A 14,554-nucleotide genomic window follows, 5' to 3' on the forward strand; every position below is an offset into this window, starting at 1 on the left:
CATACAACACTGTCGAGGTTATGAGTGCTTGGGGGGGAGGGGGGGGGAGACGATGGGAGGGAATTCCAAGGTCAAGCAGTCTGAGGGGAAAAAGCATAAAGACAAGTGTTGTGACCGACAGCGTGGTGGAGGGTCGAGCACAGTTTGGATGCAACAAAATAGTCAGTCTGGTACTAAGTTCTCAACATCGGTGGAGGACTTGATTTGAAGCTTTCGTGACTGCAGGGATTGCTCTTTGGTTTTTTCGGTAACGTCACGTATAAATAAAAGAAATAATAAAATAACATAATAGCGTACGACGTTTCGGTTGCAACACAAGCAGCCATCATCAGGTACAGAAGAGCTAAATTTACGAGAGAGAGGAAACACATAACCCCAGATGTATATAGAAGACACCCAAGTAGGAGGAACTAACACAGATACAACAAGGGGACACAGAGAGAGGAGCATACTAAACAAACAGGGTTTAGCAAAATTTGGAAACCATATAAAGCAGCACAGACGGTCGGTCAAAACACAATTAACGCATAGTTTAACAGTGTTGTATCTGTGTTAGTTCCTCCTACTTGGGTGTCTTCTATATACATCTGAGGTTATGTGTTTCCCCTCTCTCGTAAATTTAGCTCTTCTGTACCTGATGATGGCTGCTTGTGTTGCAACCGAAACGTCGTACGCTATTATGTTATTTTATTATTTCTTATTTATACATGACTTTACTGAAAAAAACAAAGAGTCATTGGTGAAGGAATCACTTAGCGGATAGCGACGGCAACAGTAACCATTGCAGTCGGGATAGAAGACTGGTAAGGAGCCGCTGGTGAGTGAGTGACTGGAGTAAATCAATGAGTGCTGAATGACGAACCTCCCTAACTGCTTCATGTTTTAATTCTATCAAGTACAATGGGGTAGGAACCAGGTACTCAACCCCAGATGTGACAACAGTATTCCGCCTTGGGGATATTGTTGTATCGTGTACAATTCTAAACCACACCGACGAGTTACACTGCGTAGCCTCAAAATCTAGGCAGCAGCGCGGTCCAGATTATACGTGTGTCACGGTGTTATTGGGCCAAGATGCGCCGTTCCCATGCAGTTGCCGGCAATACGGGCCACATACCAATAGGGGGCAACAGAGCGGCTGAGCCTCGGTGCTGAGAGTCTACGGGCCATAGGGCCCAACTGTTACCCTATGGAACGGTATGTAAAAGGGGCAGACCCCAGACCCCAGGAGGAGGGCTGGGGGATGACATCATCCCCGGATCCTTCTCGAAGGTCCGAGAAGGAAGGCGTGGCCGGGGCGGAGCGAGCCACGGCTCTCGCCGGACCTCTGAACGGTCCCGGCAGTTGTCGTCCAGCTGAAGACAAGGAGCCTCCTGGAGACTGAAGAGCCCCAAGCGCAGAGCCGCACCCCTGCCAAGGGTCGGCTCCAGCTTATATACCGGTGAAGATTCAAGCTTCGCTCACGGACGACTTGTAGATTAACCAGTGAGAGGCGTGGTAGTCTGGGGAGTAGCCTCCATAGTGTATCGGGTGTGAGGAGCCGTTACCCCTCTGTGTTCAGTGATAATCGTTCAATGAAAACTCTCAGAGAAACTCGCTTCTAGTTATTCAACCCGCTACACGTGCTAGTCAGCCCTCCCCATTTGTGAGACATTTGGCAGGAAGCTTCTGACAAAGGGTCCATAGTTGATGGAAGATAATTTTAGAAGTCACAAAGAGCGAAGGATGTTTTTGCTTACAATTCAAAATAATGTTTTGCAAAATATTTCCTTGTTTAAACTGTCTGCATAATGTAAACCTGCATATTTGCCAAAAGTTCGAAAAGGCAATCTGGTTATGCAATCACATGGAAATTTCATGGGCCAGTTGGACCCTTAAAACAGCCATGAAAAGCTCAATCATTCATATTAAATTGAAACTTTAAATACAATTCATTGCGACATGACAAAGCCACAAGGCACATCAATTTCCACTGAAATTTGCAAGCTAAAACGCACGTGCATTGCTATGTGTGCCATTGGCTATCTTCGGGTACGTGTGAAGGGGTTTCAGTGGATTAATGGATTAGGAGACTGTATCAATACCCTGCGGCAGATTCTTTATAAGAGACCTTCATCTGCGGAAAATGCCCGGGGTGGGATGCTTTGAAAATGCAAATCAATGTAACCGGAGTCAGCAGATTTCGAAAAATCGAGAAAAAATGCAATCTTGGCACACGACGTTGTGATAAATTCATCATAGGCATGTCATCATGCATTAAAATAGAGTATGGCATATGTCGTGAGCTATTACAACTGCAATCACCGCTACAAATGTTTAAAGGCCACTATATACTGCACACATGCAATAAACGCACATACACGGCATTGTTTATTCTGCTGTTGTACTCAAAAGCAGGAAAGTGTTAACAAAACACTAAGGAGACTCATGAATAGATCATGAATGTGCTCATTCATGGCATGGCCGATGTGACATTTTGCAGAAGCCCAAGTGGCCCTTTTAAAATCCACTGTGGCATTCCAACATCACTTTTGTGACCGGAAACATGGGACGAACGACGTGTGTCTGTCGGCGAAGGGGAAAATGAGCTCACCACTGCCGGTTCAAAGGTTATGCTGCCAGAGGGCACTCCAACCTCTCCATCCATCAGTGAAAAATGCAATCCATTACACTCGTGTGCCCGAGCCCTCCTGGCAAGGCCACTGGCCAATGGAAAGAGGGGCCAAATTAGGATACTTACTAAAAAATATGATAAAATAATATGCTCTTTCATTCAAAACAGTGCTCGAGCCAGAGGGCTTATGCATAAATAATTTGTGCATTAAACTTCTGCCAATTATACAAGCAATGCCCTGCCACATGAGGCTCATTAGCACACATTAAATTGTATAATTTTCCAACTCAATAATAAAGTTAGTTGCTACAATATTTATTGCTCTATATAGGGAACATGAATATTCAGGTAAATTGTGCTGATGAAATATTTAAAAATGTACAGCCACTCTGGGTAATATTTTTATTTACATAGTATAATCAAAATAAAAAATGTGGCAATTTAAGACGGGTGCAGAGCTAGCTTGAATTAAACTAATACTGTGAAAGAAAAGAATTCCCACAAGGCTGTGTAGCCAATGGGATGTGTACAAAATGCTTAATATTGTATGTGGTGGGATGGGTTTGGGTAAGGAGGCATATTGTCTGATTATTTATTTAGATATTAAGAATACATTTTTACACAGCATGGATATTGGGATTTATTAGAATTCGAATTATGCTTTTGCTTCATTTTTGTTTTCACTTGTCAGGATTTCAGTATTCTACATCTTCATCACTCGTGTTTAGGTTCAGTTGCAATGTCACTTCCGTATGTACAAGTATCATTATGCATAATCAATCCACTGCTGGATAAAGGCCACTGCCATCTCTTGCGGTTCTGCAATGTAATAATCCATCTGGCATCTTCATAAGTATTATGTCTCAATATGTTCCTCCCGCTGCAAAGTAGCTGCCAAAATGCCCTGGAAGTTTGTTATGCACCAATGCATAATACCTCACAAGCGATACCCATTGACAGCCCACAATGCTTTGGTCTCTGTTTTGAGAAAAGGTTTCCCTCAAAGAGGCCTTTCATGGCAGAGTTTTAAGTCTTATTATAGAAAATTCAACTATTTGTATATCTAGTTCCCAGTTGAAAACTAACATAACAAAGTTAAAACATGTCATGGGAAAATTTCTCCATCTTGTAAAAATACACACAGACAATTACATTGGATCAGCAGCAACATCGAATTTCTCTCCACCACAATCTCACATTTTAATTCAGAACAAATAAATGCATTTCGTCCCTGCATTTCACAATGGAACAATGGATCAAATGTCAAGTAAACTTTCATAATCCGCAGTGATAAACAATCCAGAATTTAACAACAGAAAATGTGACAATTTCCCACTATTCACCTAAACATTCTGCTAGCTCATACCGTAAAATCATCTGGATTACATTCAATAGGTTTAACCATTTTTTTTTTATATGACACCGTGAAGATTTCGTATCGATTGGTGTGGATTTGCAAAGACGTTCAGTCTTGCGTTGTGTGTGAATTATAGAAAGCTGTGCAGCTCACGGATGTTAGTACCGCTCTAGCTATCAAGTTACAATTTAGTATTCATAATAACAAGCCGCCAGTCTCAACTTACTTGAATGTATAATTTAACATCACTCTTGCACAACATTTGGAATTGTTAAAGCTATAGTACATTGTACATGAATTGGTGATGTAAACCATTTAATTATTGACATCTCTATTTATGCATAGTTTTTAAATGTTTGCATACGTATCATTACACGTTTGCTATGTTACGTGATCACTTGGCACCGTCAAGACCCTTGCAAATGAGGAATTATCCAGGTAAAATGTTAATAAAAAATGTTAATAAACACATTGTCTTCTCATAATCCCCCCCCCAAATTTCATTTCTCACCGCACCGTAAGTAGCCAATTGTGCGAATTGGAGGTACGGGGAAAGGACAACAAACGAAACAAAAAAAGCAGTCATATTCTTGGTTCTTTCGGTAAAGTCACGTAGAAGGGACTTTACGTGACTTTACCGAAAGAACCAAGAATATGAATCCCTGCAGTCACGAAAGCTTTAAATCGAAAATTAAATAGAAAAAAAGCAGTTCTAAAGAAATGAGTTTTCAATCTAGATTTAAAAGTCATCATCTTAGCGCCGATTATCACCGCTGTTTTTATTAACGCCGATGCGCTACTAATGCCCACATACAAATTACAATGACAAGCATAATAACAACAATGGGGCATGACCGGTGAAATTATATTTTTTTGTTCCACGGGCAATCAGACAATGGACATCAATAGGAAATGAATGCGGCATTGAAATGAGTGTCGTCGGGGGTCGTGGGGAGCAGAGCGGCCGCACGCGGCAGATGCCCCCCAGGGTCCGCATCTCTCCACGCATTCCCTGGCACGACGCCGTGCCAATGCCGCTCGTAACTTCACGGAGTTATTTTAAAAATATATATTTGTTGTCTCCTCCATAACATTTCCACGTTTCGCGAAACTTGTTTGCCAAAGTAATAGACTCTGCGACGAAACCACGTTTCGCCAGATCCCAAGGTTTTCGGGGATACCGCCAGGATTTATGTACATTTTTTGCACCGTGCTGTGTTAGCTGCATAAAAAAAGCGTTTAGTGAAACCACTGTTTAATAGCGGAGAACTGTACGTGTTGGTGTGTTTTAAGCGAGTATGTTTTTTGCCATCATGCAACTCAATCCAACAAGTGCGCGTCGGTAATGCTAAAAAAAGAGTGTGCATGGAGAGCATTACCAAAATGCTTGGTGCTCATGGGAGAACATTTGGTTACCAATGTCTGAGCTAGGCTGGAGGAACTTCGCAAACGTTTTCAGATAAAATATCTGGCACCTGATTAATATATTGGTGGAAATGACTTTTCTGCCAAATCAATGGGAAATTATAGCAATTTGGCCATGTTACTAGCAAAATATGAGTCCCCCAACATCCAATTAAAGCTCATAGTGCCATAAATTTGGGTCAATTTGATGTTTAATATTAATGTTACCCAGGGCATACAATGTATAGGTCAGGAGGTTTGAAGAGCCACTGCAGTTTATATCACCACACCTCGCATTTAAAACTGTTGCAGTCAACCCCAGATCGCCAATCTCTGCTATTACAATCTCCCAACACCTGGTGTTAGTTTCCTGTCCTTGGTCAGTGAGTTTTGTGGTGTCATTATAGTGGTGAATGTGTTTTCTAACCTATAAAACATTAATACTAAAGTATTTTAACGGTAGAATCGTTACTCTCTGGTTCTTTCGGTAAAGTCACGTAGGTAGGAAAAAATAATAAAATATCACGACGTTTCGATCGCAACACAAGCGGTCGTCTTCAGGCAGAAAAAAAATCCAGCAGTGGACTTCCGCCTGAGGACGGCCGTTTGCGTTGCGATCGAAACGTCGTGATCCTTTAGCGTTTTTTCCTACCCACGTGACTTGACCGAAAGAACCAATGAGTATGGATTCCTGCAGTCACGAAAGCTTCAAATCTTGAGTATAATTGTTGTCACTTTCTTCCCTGCCTCCATTGTACATCTGTTCAAAAGAGCCTCGTAGCTCACCGAATTTCACCAGGATAAAGACATCTTTTGAGAATTAACCATTCAAAACAGATCAGTCAACAGCGAAACATACAAGCTCAAGGCCAGACTGCCAAAGCCCTTCGTTAACAGGGCACGAGCCGTAGCGCTCGCAACTTCCTGCGTACGTCCCGAAGCGCTGATGCCAACTGCGCGTGTTTCGTCTCGTGCAGAACTCGTGCGCCGACCACCGCGTGCAGCTGGACCTGGGCCTGTGGGACAAGTTCAGCGAGCTCTCCACCAAGTGCATCGTCAAGATCGTGGAGTTTGCCAAGCGTATGCCGGGCTTCCCCAGCCTCACCATCGCCGACCAGATCACGCTGCTCAAGGCCGCCTGCCTCGACATTCTGGTGGGCATCCACCCCAATACGCATATCCACCTCCTCTTTAAAGCTACATATTTTCAGCTTTTATAATGCTCTTGGTTATTTCCTAGTTTTACTTCCATTGTGCCAGCTTGCATCATGTCTTGGGATGAAGTTAGCCATTCGGGACTCAAACAGCACAATCCATAAGCTATGCGGCTAGAGAATAGTCCAAGAAAGCAGACATCACAGAGCTACTTCCAATATGTCTTGAAGTGAACTTTTTGGCCACACACGAGGGGGTGAACTTTCGCGCGTGCAATGTTATGGAAAAATTTTGTTGAATGTCAGTCAAACTGATATATATATTTATTTCTAATTCTCACTGCAGTCAAGGGTGATTTGGGCTAAGCTTATCAACTTACTCCACTTGAGAAATCAGTTTACTTGCTGGTGGTTGCCAATTCTCAAAGCCAGTTTCTCAATGGTGCCGGATCAGTGCTCTGACCTCTGAACTCCCTCGCCACCTCCAACAGCCGTCTACCCAATTGTTAAGCAGAGGAACTAAGGCCTGTTTGAAAAGTTGCCAGCAACACAGCGCAGCACCCTTTGCCAGAAACCTCAGGAGAACGGGGGAAACACTCCTAATGAAGAAGGATATGCTCATACATACAAACAAACAGATGAAAAAAAAAAACGACCACCTACCAACATCCTCAAACAGATACCCAAAGAGGGTAAGGTACACAACAGCATGGGACGCTGACATCAGAAAAACAATGTGTAATATGCTAAACCCATGCGATGTTTTGTAGAAGATAAAATAAACATCTCAGTGTGTGCTTCAGGACAATTTGTGCTTCCAAAAAACAGTCTATGTTTCAAATTGTGCGTCTCATGATTATCCCAACAACCACATGCCCCTTCCATGCCCTCAGGTGAGGGGACAAACTCGTGGGAGCTTCTATGTTCAACGCATTTTTTTAAACTAAACCTCCATTCATCGTTAAGTCTTCATGAGCATGCGGCAGTGCAGCCCAGGCAATATCGTGGTTCTTTTTTTCGTCACAGTGGTCACTTCACTTAATGTAAATTATCGGTTTCAAGATGGTAAATGTTTTCATTCGATTATGCGTCCCAATCACCGCCTACAATTTTCCAACAATTTTTCTTCTTTGACAAACTGTTTACCCAAGCCTGCTATTTTCCCCATTTATTTCTCCCGTGCATTTCTTCTCATTCTGGCGTTAAAGGTCGTCCGTTAAAATGTCAGGCCCTGCCAGTAAGACAGATTTACTGACCGAACGGGGCGGTTATTGGAAATTATTTTTCAAACCCTTTAGGGATGATTTAACCTTCTCTGCGTCTCTGACTCTCCTTTTTATCATCCCTTCCCCTTCACTCCACTCGGTGCTACAACCATGTGGTCTTCAGTTTGAATACCTGAACGAGTAAAGCCAGAGAGAATGGCCAAATACACGTACACTTTAGCGGTTCCTTATTGACGCCACACTTGTGACATTCGCCAGTACCAATCTGTAAACCAGGGCTTTAAAGGTAATAATAGCACCACTAAATATTGTACACACAATATAAAAGTTAAGGATTCGATGATGTCTATATATTTTTAAAAAATACAGGCACTTACCTATTGCGGATATTCATTCCAATCATTAACGCATTTTATCAAAAATGCTATCCAAAGTCATTGTATCTCCATATTCAATCATGAGTTGGTGTGGTGTTCATGTTTTTTTTATGGTTTCTATCCAGAAGTGAAAATTACACATACCTCTGGTGGAAGCCAGTCTATCCATGTGACAACTGCATATTCTTTTTACGGGCAATTAGGAAAGTGGGCTTCAAAGTCAGCTAAACATTATGCATGCAAAATGCATGTTCATATTTCATATTGACATGATTTGTTTTCGACTTCTATTGATAGGCACTATTACTGCTGAATATTATAATCCCATTTTGTTATTGCAAAATCCTAAGTTTGATTCTTACAGATGAAAACTTTAACACGTAGGCTTCCGCGACCAGTATTGTTCATAATAAAGGTTTTTGGGGCAGATCGCGTTATTTATAAATGTGTCGCAACCCTCCGCCACCCGACACGGCCAATCAGTTTAAAATGTGCCACGTTAACAAAAGGACAAACAGTTTACTACTTTAGTGTAGTGCATAGTGTATAGTGCATAGTGTATAGTGCATAGTGTATAGTGCATAGTGTATAATGCATAGTGTATAATGCATAGTGTATAGTGCATAGTGTATAGTGCATAGTGTATAGTGCATAGTGTATAGTGCATAGTGTATAGTGCATAGTGTATAGTGCATAGTGTATAGTGCATAGTGTATAGTGCATAGTGTATAGTGCATCGTGTAGAGTGCATAGTGTATAGTGCATAGTGTATAGTGCATAGTGTATAGTGCATAGTGTATAGTGCATAGTGTATAGTGCATAGTGTATAGTGCATAGTGTAGAGTGCATATTATAGAGTGCATAGTGTATAGTGCATAGTGTATAGTGCATAGTGTATAGTGCATAGTGTAGTAGCGCATAGTGAAGTAGCGCATAGTGTAGTAGTGTATAGTGTAGTAGTGTATAGTGTAGTAGTGTATAGTGTAGTAGTGTATAGTGTAGTGTACTACTTCAGCCCACCGGTGTGTTTGAAGAGTGAATCCATAAGAATTTGAGTACAACGTTTCGCTGGAAATTACATCCAGCATCTTCGGGCGATTTGCCAGAATAGTGAAGTCATCCACCTGCTTCCGGTCTTAAATAGTGCAGGACGACGTCATCACTGAACCCCATCAGGTTTCGAGATCAGAGGTGGAGGTGGGGGTGGGGTATTGTAATTATATAATAGATTAGTAATTAATTCTAGATTCAAAGCTTTCGTGACTGCAAGGATCCATACTCTTTGGTTCTACTTGGTAAAGTCACGTAGGTACGTAGGTACGTGACTTTACCGAATAGAACCAAGAGATTAGTAATGAGTTAATTAGTACGTGATTCCTCTATAAGGAATTGTAATATGTATTGTGTATTGCTTAATAATATGCTTCCAGGCCTGTAGCTATCAGAGCGGTTAAATGCATTTGTATTTCTCTCAGTTTTGATGGATTCTCTAATTATTTTAGGCCAGTAATAATTAGTTTTACATAACACTTCAACGTTATCATTAAAGTAAGATTTTGTACGGTACATAACATTCAAAAACTAGTGTCTTGTACTAAAGATGAATTACCTAAATTATCAACAGAAGGTGTATATCGGATCAATTGCTTATGCGGTAAATGCTATATTGAACAGACATTAACATTAGCGTAAGACTATAGGAACACCAAAGGAAAATTAAATTATCTCAACCACAACTGTCGGCAGTGGCAGAACATGCTTGCCAAAAAGGACACTGAATTGATTTTGATAACGTTGAAGTGTTATGTAAAAATAATTATTACTAGCCAAGACTAATTAGAGAATCCATCGAAATTTAGAGAAATACAATTAATTTTAACCGCTCTGATAGCTACAGGCTTAGTGCATCCTGGAAGCGTATTATGTAATACACAATACATATTACAATTCCTTATAGAGGAATCACATACTAATTAACTCATTACTAATCTATTATATAATAACAATACCCCACCCCCACCTCCGCCTCTGATCTCGAAACCTGATGGGGTTCAGTGATGACGTCGTCTTGCACTATTTAAGACCGGAAGCAGGTGGATGACTTCACTATTCTGGCAAATCACCCGAAGATGCTGGATGGAATTTCCAGCTAAATGGCGTTCTCGAAATTGTAAATGTCATGGATTCACTCTTCAAATACACCGGTGGGCTGAAGAAGTAACTAATTGGCGTTTTGTTAACGGGACACAATTTCTTACTGATTGGTCGTGTCGGGTGGGAGATGAAAAGTTCTCGACATATCTATTTAGTTCCTTGGATTTACCAGCATCGTTTGTGTGCATTTGTGACTGCTCCACTCGATTCCTTGCCCTCTCCCGATTTCCCTCCACCAACATCTCGTGGCTTCAGTCCCTTCCCATTCGTTTGCTCACTGGTGCGTTGAGTGCATGTCTGCACGATAACCCGCCTCTGTCTGCCTGACCTTCAGGCCTGTCGGCAGGAATGATGTTCCGCTGCCACTGCTTCTCTCGCTCTAATGGCTTTGATCCCCGCGGCCACCAAAACCACGAGGAGATTGGGACCCACCATCGATTTCTGGCAACGTTTGGTTTCAGAATTCCAGAACCCCCGACGGGTGGAGAGCAATGAGCTGACACTCCAGGGATGGCTTCGTGTAATGCTAGATGAGTTTTATGATAGCCCGTCGCTCCAATTGCTTTTTTATTACTGCAATCTATTACCGTATCACAGGTTTGCCGTGTTTTCCGACACACTTAGGAGTTTTTTTCCTACACAGCCTGTGCGTTCCCGAGATTCAATAAGTATACCGTTGCAGCATTATGTCGCACGTAACAACTTTCAGCCGTACATTTTATTCTCGCCACTGCCGGTTAACAAACGTACGCCGACCGGCGTAACCCTTTCCCTCCCAGATCCTGCGCATCTGTTCGCGCTACACGCCCGAGCAGGACACGATGACATTCTCGGATGGGCTGACGCTCAACCGCACGCAAATGCACAATGCGGGCTTCGGTCCGCTCACCGACCTCGTGTTCGCATTTGCGAGCCAGCTGCTGCCCCTGGAGATGGACGACACGGAAGCCGGGCTGCTCAGTGCCATCTGCCTCATCTGTGGAGGTCAGTGTCAACGGTCAAGAGCCGACTTGGTTCAGACTGACCGAACGCACCAGTTGTGTGAGAGATAAACATCATGCCCTTTTGAACTGAGCACAATTGGAAATTTTAAGGGCAACGTTTTCCATTCAATGGAGATTGTCTCCACCTATAATTGGACCAACCACCACCGACCGAAGTGAATGCCTCTGCATGCCCCTACTGCGCAGCACCGTGAAGCACGCAATGATCTGGCAGGAAATCGCCGTTTGCAAGTGCCTGTGCTGTCGTGCTGCGCCAAATGTGCGCTTCGCCCTGAATGTTCGTGCCGTTCGTTTTAAAGCGTCGCACGTCACGGGAGAGCTGGCACGGTGGGACAATGCCAGTGTCTGACACAAAGTCGACTCCACTGAGTACTTCGGTTTTAATTCGAGCGTCAACCACCAGCGATTAACGTGGGTTATCAAATATATGGATCGGTGGTCTCAATCCGGCATTTTTCTTTCCGTTTGTTTCACCGGGCGTGACGTGAAACCCCCTCTAGCGGTGGACGTGAAAACAGCCGTCCGAGAAACAACCTTGCGACGTCATGTTTGAGGATCGTGATAATTCGCATATGATTCAATATCGCATCGATCCCTATAAGAGCTCCCTAATTGGAATTTCTTCGATCGGCTGCCAGACATTGACACGATTTCGATTTGAGTGTGAATAAAAAAGTTAAAACAAGATATTTTAGAAGTTTTTCAAGCCAAGGCAAAGTAGCTGCCACACGGCTCCCGTTTTAGATCCGCACTGCGCTCCGCTATTTTCCCTGCGAGTTACTGCACCCCGAAGGAAGGGAAAAGCTGAAATGTCTCAAGCACATTTTCCACACCATGCACATCAAGCCTTCATTTTGTCAGAGTGCACGCTCCGTCCTCGGAAGAGCAGCGCTTAATTCTCGTGTCGTGTGCGTTTATGCACTCGGGGACAAATTAAAGTAGGCTCACGCACATCGCACAGGCTATAGATAGGCAATAAAAAAACTTACCTGCCAAGAATCATGACCACCAAACTGCCTGCAGGAACTGAACATGGATTTGAAAGCATTTACGGCGATACTGTGTAGTGCAATAATGGAATAATGCGTCGTTATTACCCTCACGGCTCTTTGTTGTGACAAGGCTATCAACCACACCTTTCAGTCTTAAGACAGTGTTTTCTTTGTTTGGGAAAAAATACACAACGGTAGTGGTGACAGACGGACATTGTTCGCGTCACGATGCGCTGTGTCGGTGTTATTCTATAGAGGCGCGTTTAGTTAAGGTGTCTGTAATATTTGAATGTTTTAACATACGCTTTTGATGAAAAGAGATTAAGGGAGTCTTGCATGCCCCTGTGCGTCGGACACACAGGGTCATGCAGGCTCCGTATTGTTGACCAAGTGGAGTGATCGTGTGATGAATCTCGACTGTCTGCGGGTGCTCAGAATGCGTCGACGTGCATGTGGGTGGTGTCTCGCCACAGCTTTGTGTACATGTTTTCTACACGTGCTGTTCAATGTTTACCAAAGTAAAGTTACGAGTCGATGGTTCTCTGCGCTCAATGAGCACTAGGGCAGTACTAATCACCACTACCACCCCTGAGTCAGCTGTGGAAATTTCACAATCCTATGGTAGAAGCCAGTTTGTTCATAGGACAACCAGTGTCGAATGCTCACTCAGTGGTACCTCAGGACAAATGATTGCTTGAATGAAGCCTGAGATGTAGTTGTGTTTAATATGTTTATAAATGCAAATTCTATTGCACTGTAATCTCCACAACCAGAATGTCAACGTCCCGTGTAAGTTGAACACTGTGACCACAGCACCGCCAAGCTAGACGACAGTTACTCCAGCAATTTGTTACCGGAGTACTGTAACTACTTTATATTGTGCATTTTATGTTTACAAGCGTAACCAACTATGTGTTTGCAAAATCAAACTTGTGCACAATAATTTGATTGCATTTCAGTTAAACATCGTTCAGACATTTCCCTAACAAAAAAATATGCAAGACCAATGGCAGTGACGATAGACGCTGCTTGGATATTGCGCCATGGCACTGGTTATTTTTTTTTACAGACGCCGTTTTAGTTAAGGCGTCTGTAATCTCTGGGTGTTTTCACCTTGGTTCTGGTTAAAATATCTCAACGTTAGCACAACGCTGATTGCGTGTTCACTGCTCGTTGCACGCTGTGCGGCCGGGGGCCTGCTCGTGCCAACTCCGCGTGGCTCCACCGTGCAGACCGGCAGGACCTCGAGGAGCCACAGAAGGTCGAGCGGCTGCAGGAGCCGCTGCTCGAGGCCCTCAAGTTGTATGTGCGGCGGCGCCGGCCCAGCAAGCCCCACATGTTCCCCAAGATCCTCATGAAGATCACCGACCTCCGCGGAATCAGCGCCAAAGGTGACGACGAACGGCATTGGCGTCATTCGGCACGTGGCAGAGATGCCAACATCGATGCACGTGGACACTTGCGCACGGACACACTCCGAGGCTGGCATGGGGGGACATGAGTGGACAGGTCCAGGGGGGGTGATGGCATGCTCCGATGTTTGTTCTCGTACACGCCAAACGTCTGTTGTGCTTTTTTTCCGATCCTGTGCCTTCCGTGTGTTCTTCCTGCAGCAATTCAAAGCATTTCTATTGTTTCATCATCATTATTCAATTATTATCACTGAAAATGCACTTTTGGGTGCGATCGTCAAGTCAGACGAGCTTTGGGGTGGACTTCAATTCTGGCAGTGGCTTCTAAACAGTGGAATACATTCCACATTTCCGATGTGGTGGCCTATTATTCCCACAAGGTGTTTCTACTTTTATCAAATGTTATCAAATTTCAAGGAATGGATTCGTCAGCTGAAAACAAAATTGCCCAGTAATCTATTTTAGTGGGTATGGGTTCAAATTTTATTTAGAATGTTTACCATCATGAAACTTCATGGGAACTCCTTTGCCAGTACCAAAATATGAGAAGAGGTTTTCCCCTTTTTTCTGGCAACAAAACAGGTGTTAAGATTTTGATTTAAAGCTTTCGTGACTGCAGTAATTCATATTCTTAGTTTTTTCGGTAAAGTCACGTTGAAGAGAAACAACAAAATAACAAAATATATATAAAACAATAAAAAATTCTCACGACGTTTCGACCATGAGTTATTATGGTCGAAACGTCGTGAGAATTTTTTATTGTTTTATATATATATTGTTATTTTGTTGTTTCTCTTCAACGTGACTTTACCGAAAAAACTAAGAATATAGGTGTTAAGATGTTAAAACACCAAACTGAA

The 14,554-nt window shown here is 43.0% G+C and overlaps 1 protein-coding gene across 5 annotated transcripts in view; it reads left to right on the forward strand.

Annotated features, from left to right (window-relative positions):
- Positions 1-14,554, forward strand: part of LOC116946258 (retinoic acid receptor beta) — a 72,829-nt gene that overhangs the window by 55,554 nt on the left and 2,721 nt on the right. For all 5 annotated transcript variants that reach the window (XM_032961295.2, XM_032961314.2, XM_032961286.2 and 2 more), the window contains 3 exons: positions 6,353-6,529; positions 11,066-11,270; positions 13,515-13,673. In XM_032961295.2, the coding sequence (XP_032817186.2) occupies positions 6,353-6,529; positions 11,066-11,270; positions 13,515-13,673 (541 nt within the window). The remainder of the gene's footprint in view (positions 1-6,352; positions 6,530-11,065; positions 11,271-13,514; positions 13,674-14,554) is intronic.

The sequence above is a fragment of the Petromyzon marinus genome, chromosome 2, assembly GCF_048934315.1.
Source record: "Petromyzon marinus isolate PM22_M1 ecotype Great Lakes invasive population chromosome 2, UKy_Petmar_22M1.pri1.0, whole genome shotgun sequence".
Classification (NCBI taxonomy): Eukaryota; Metazoa; Chordata; class Hyperoartia; order Petromyzontiformes; family Petromyzontidae; genus Petromyzon; species Petromyzon marinus.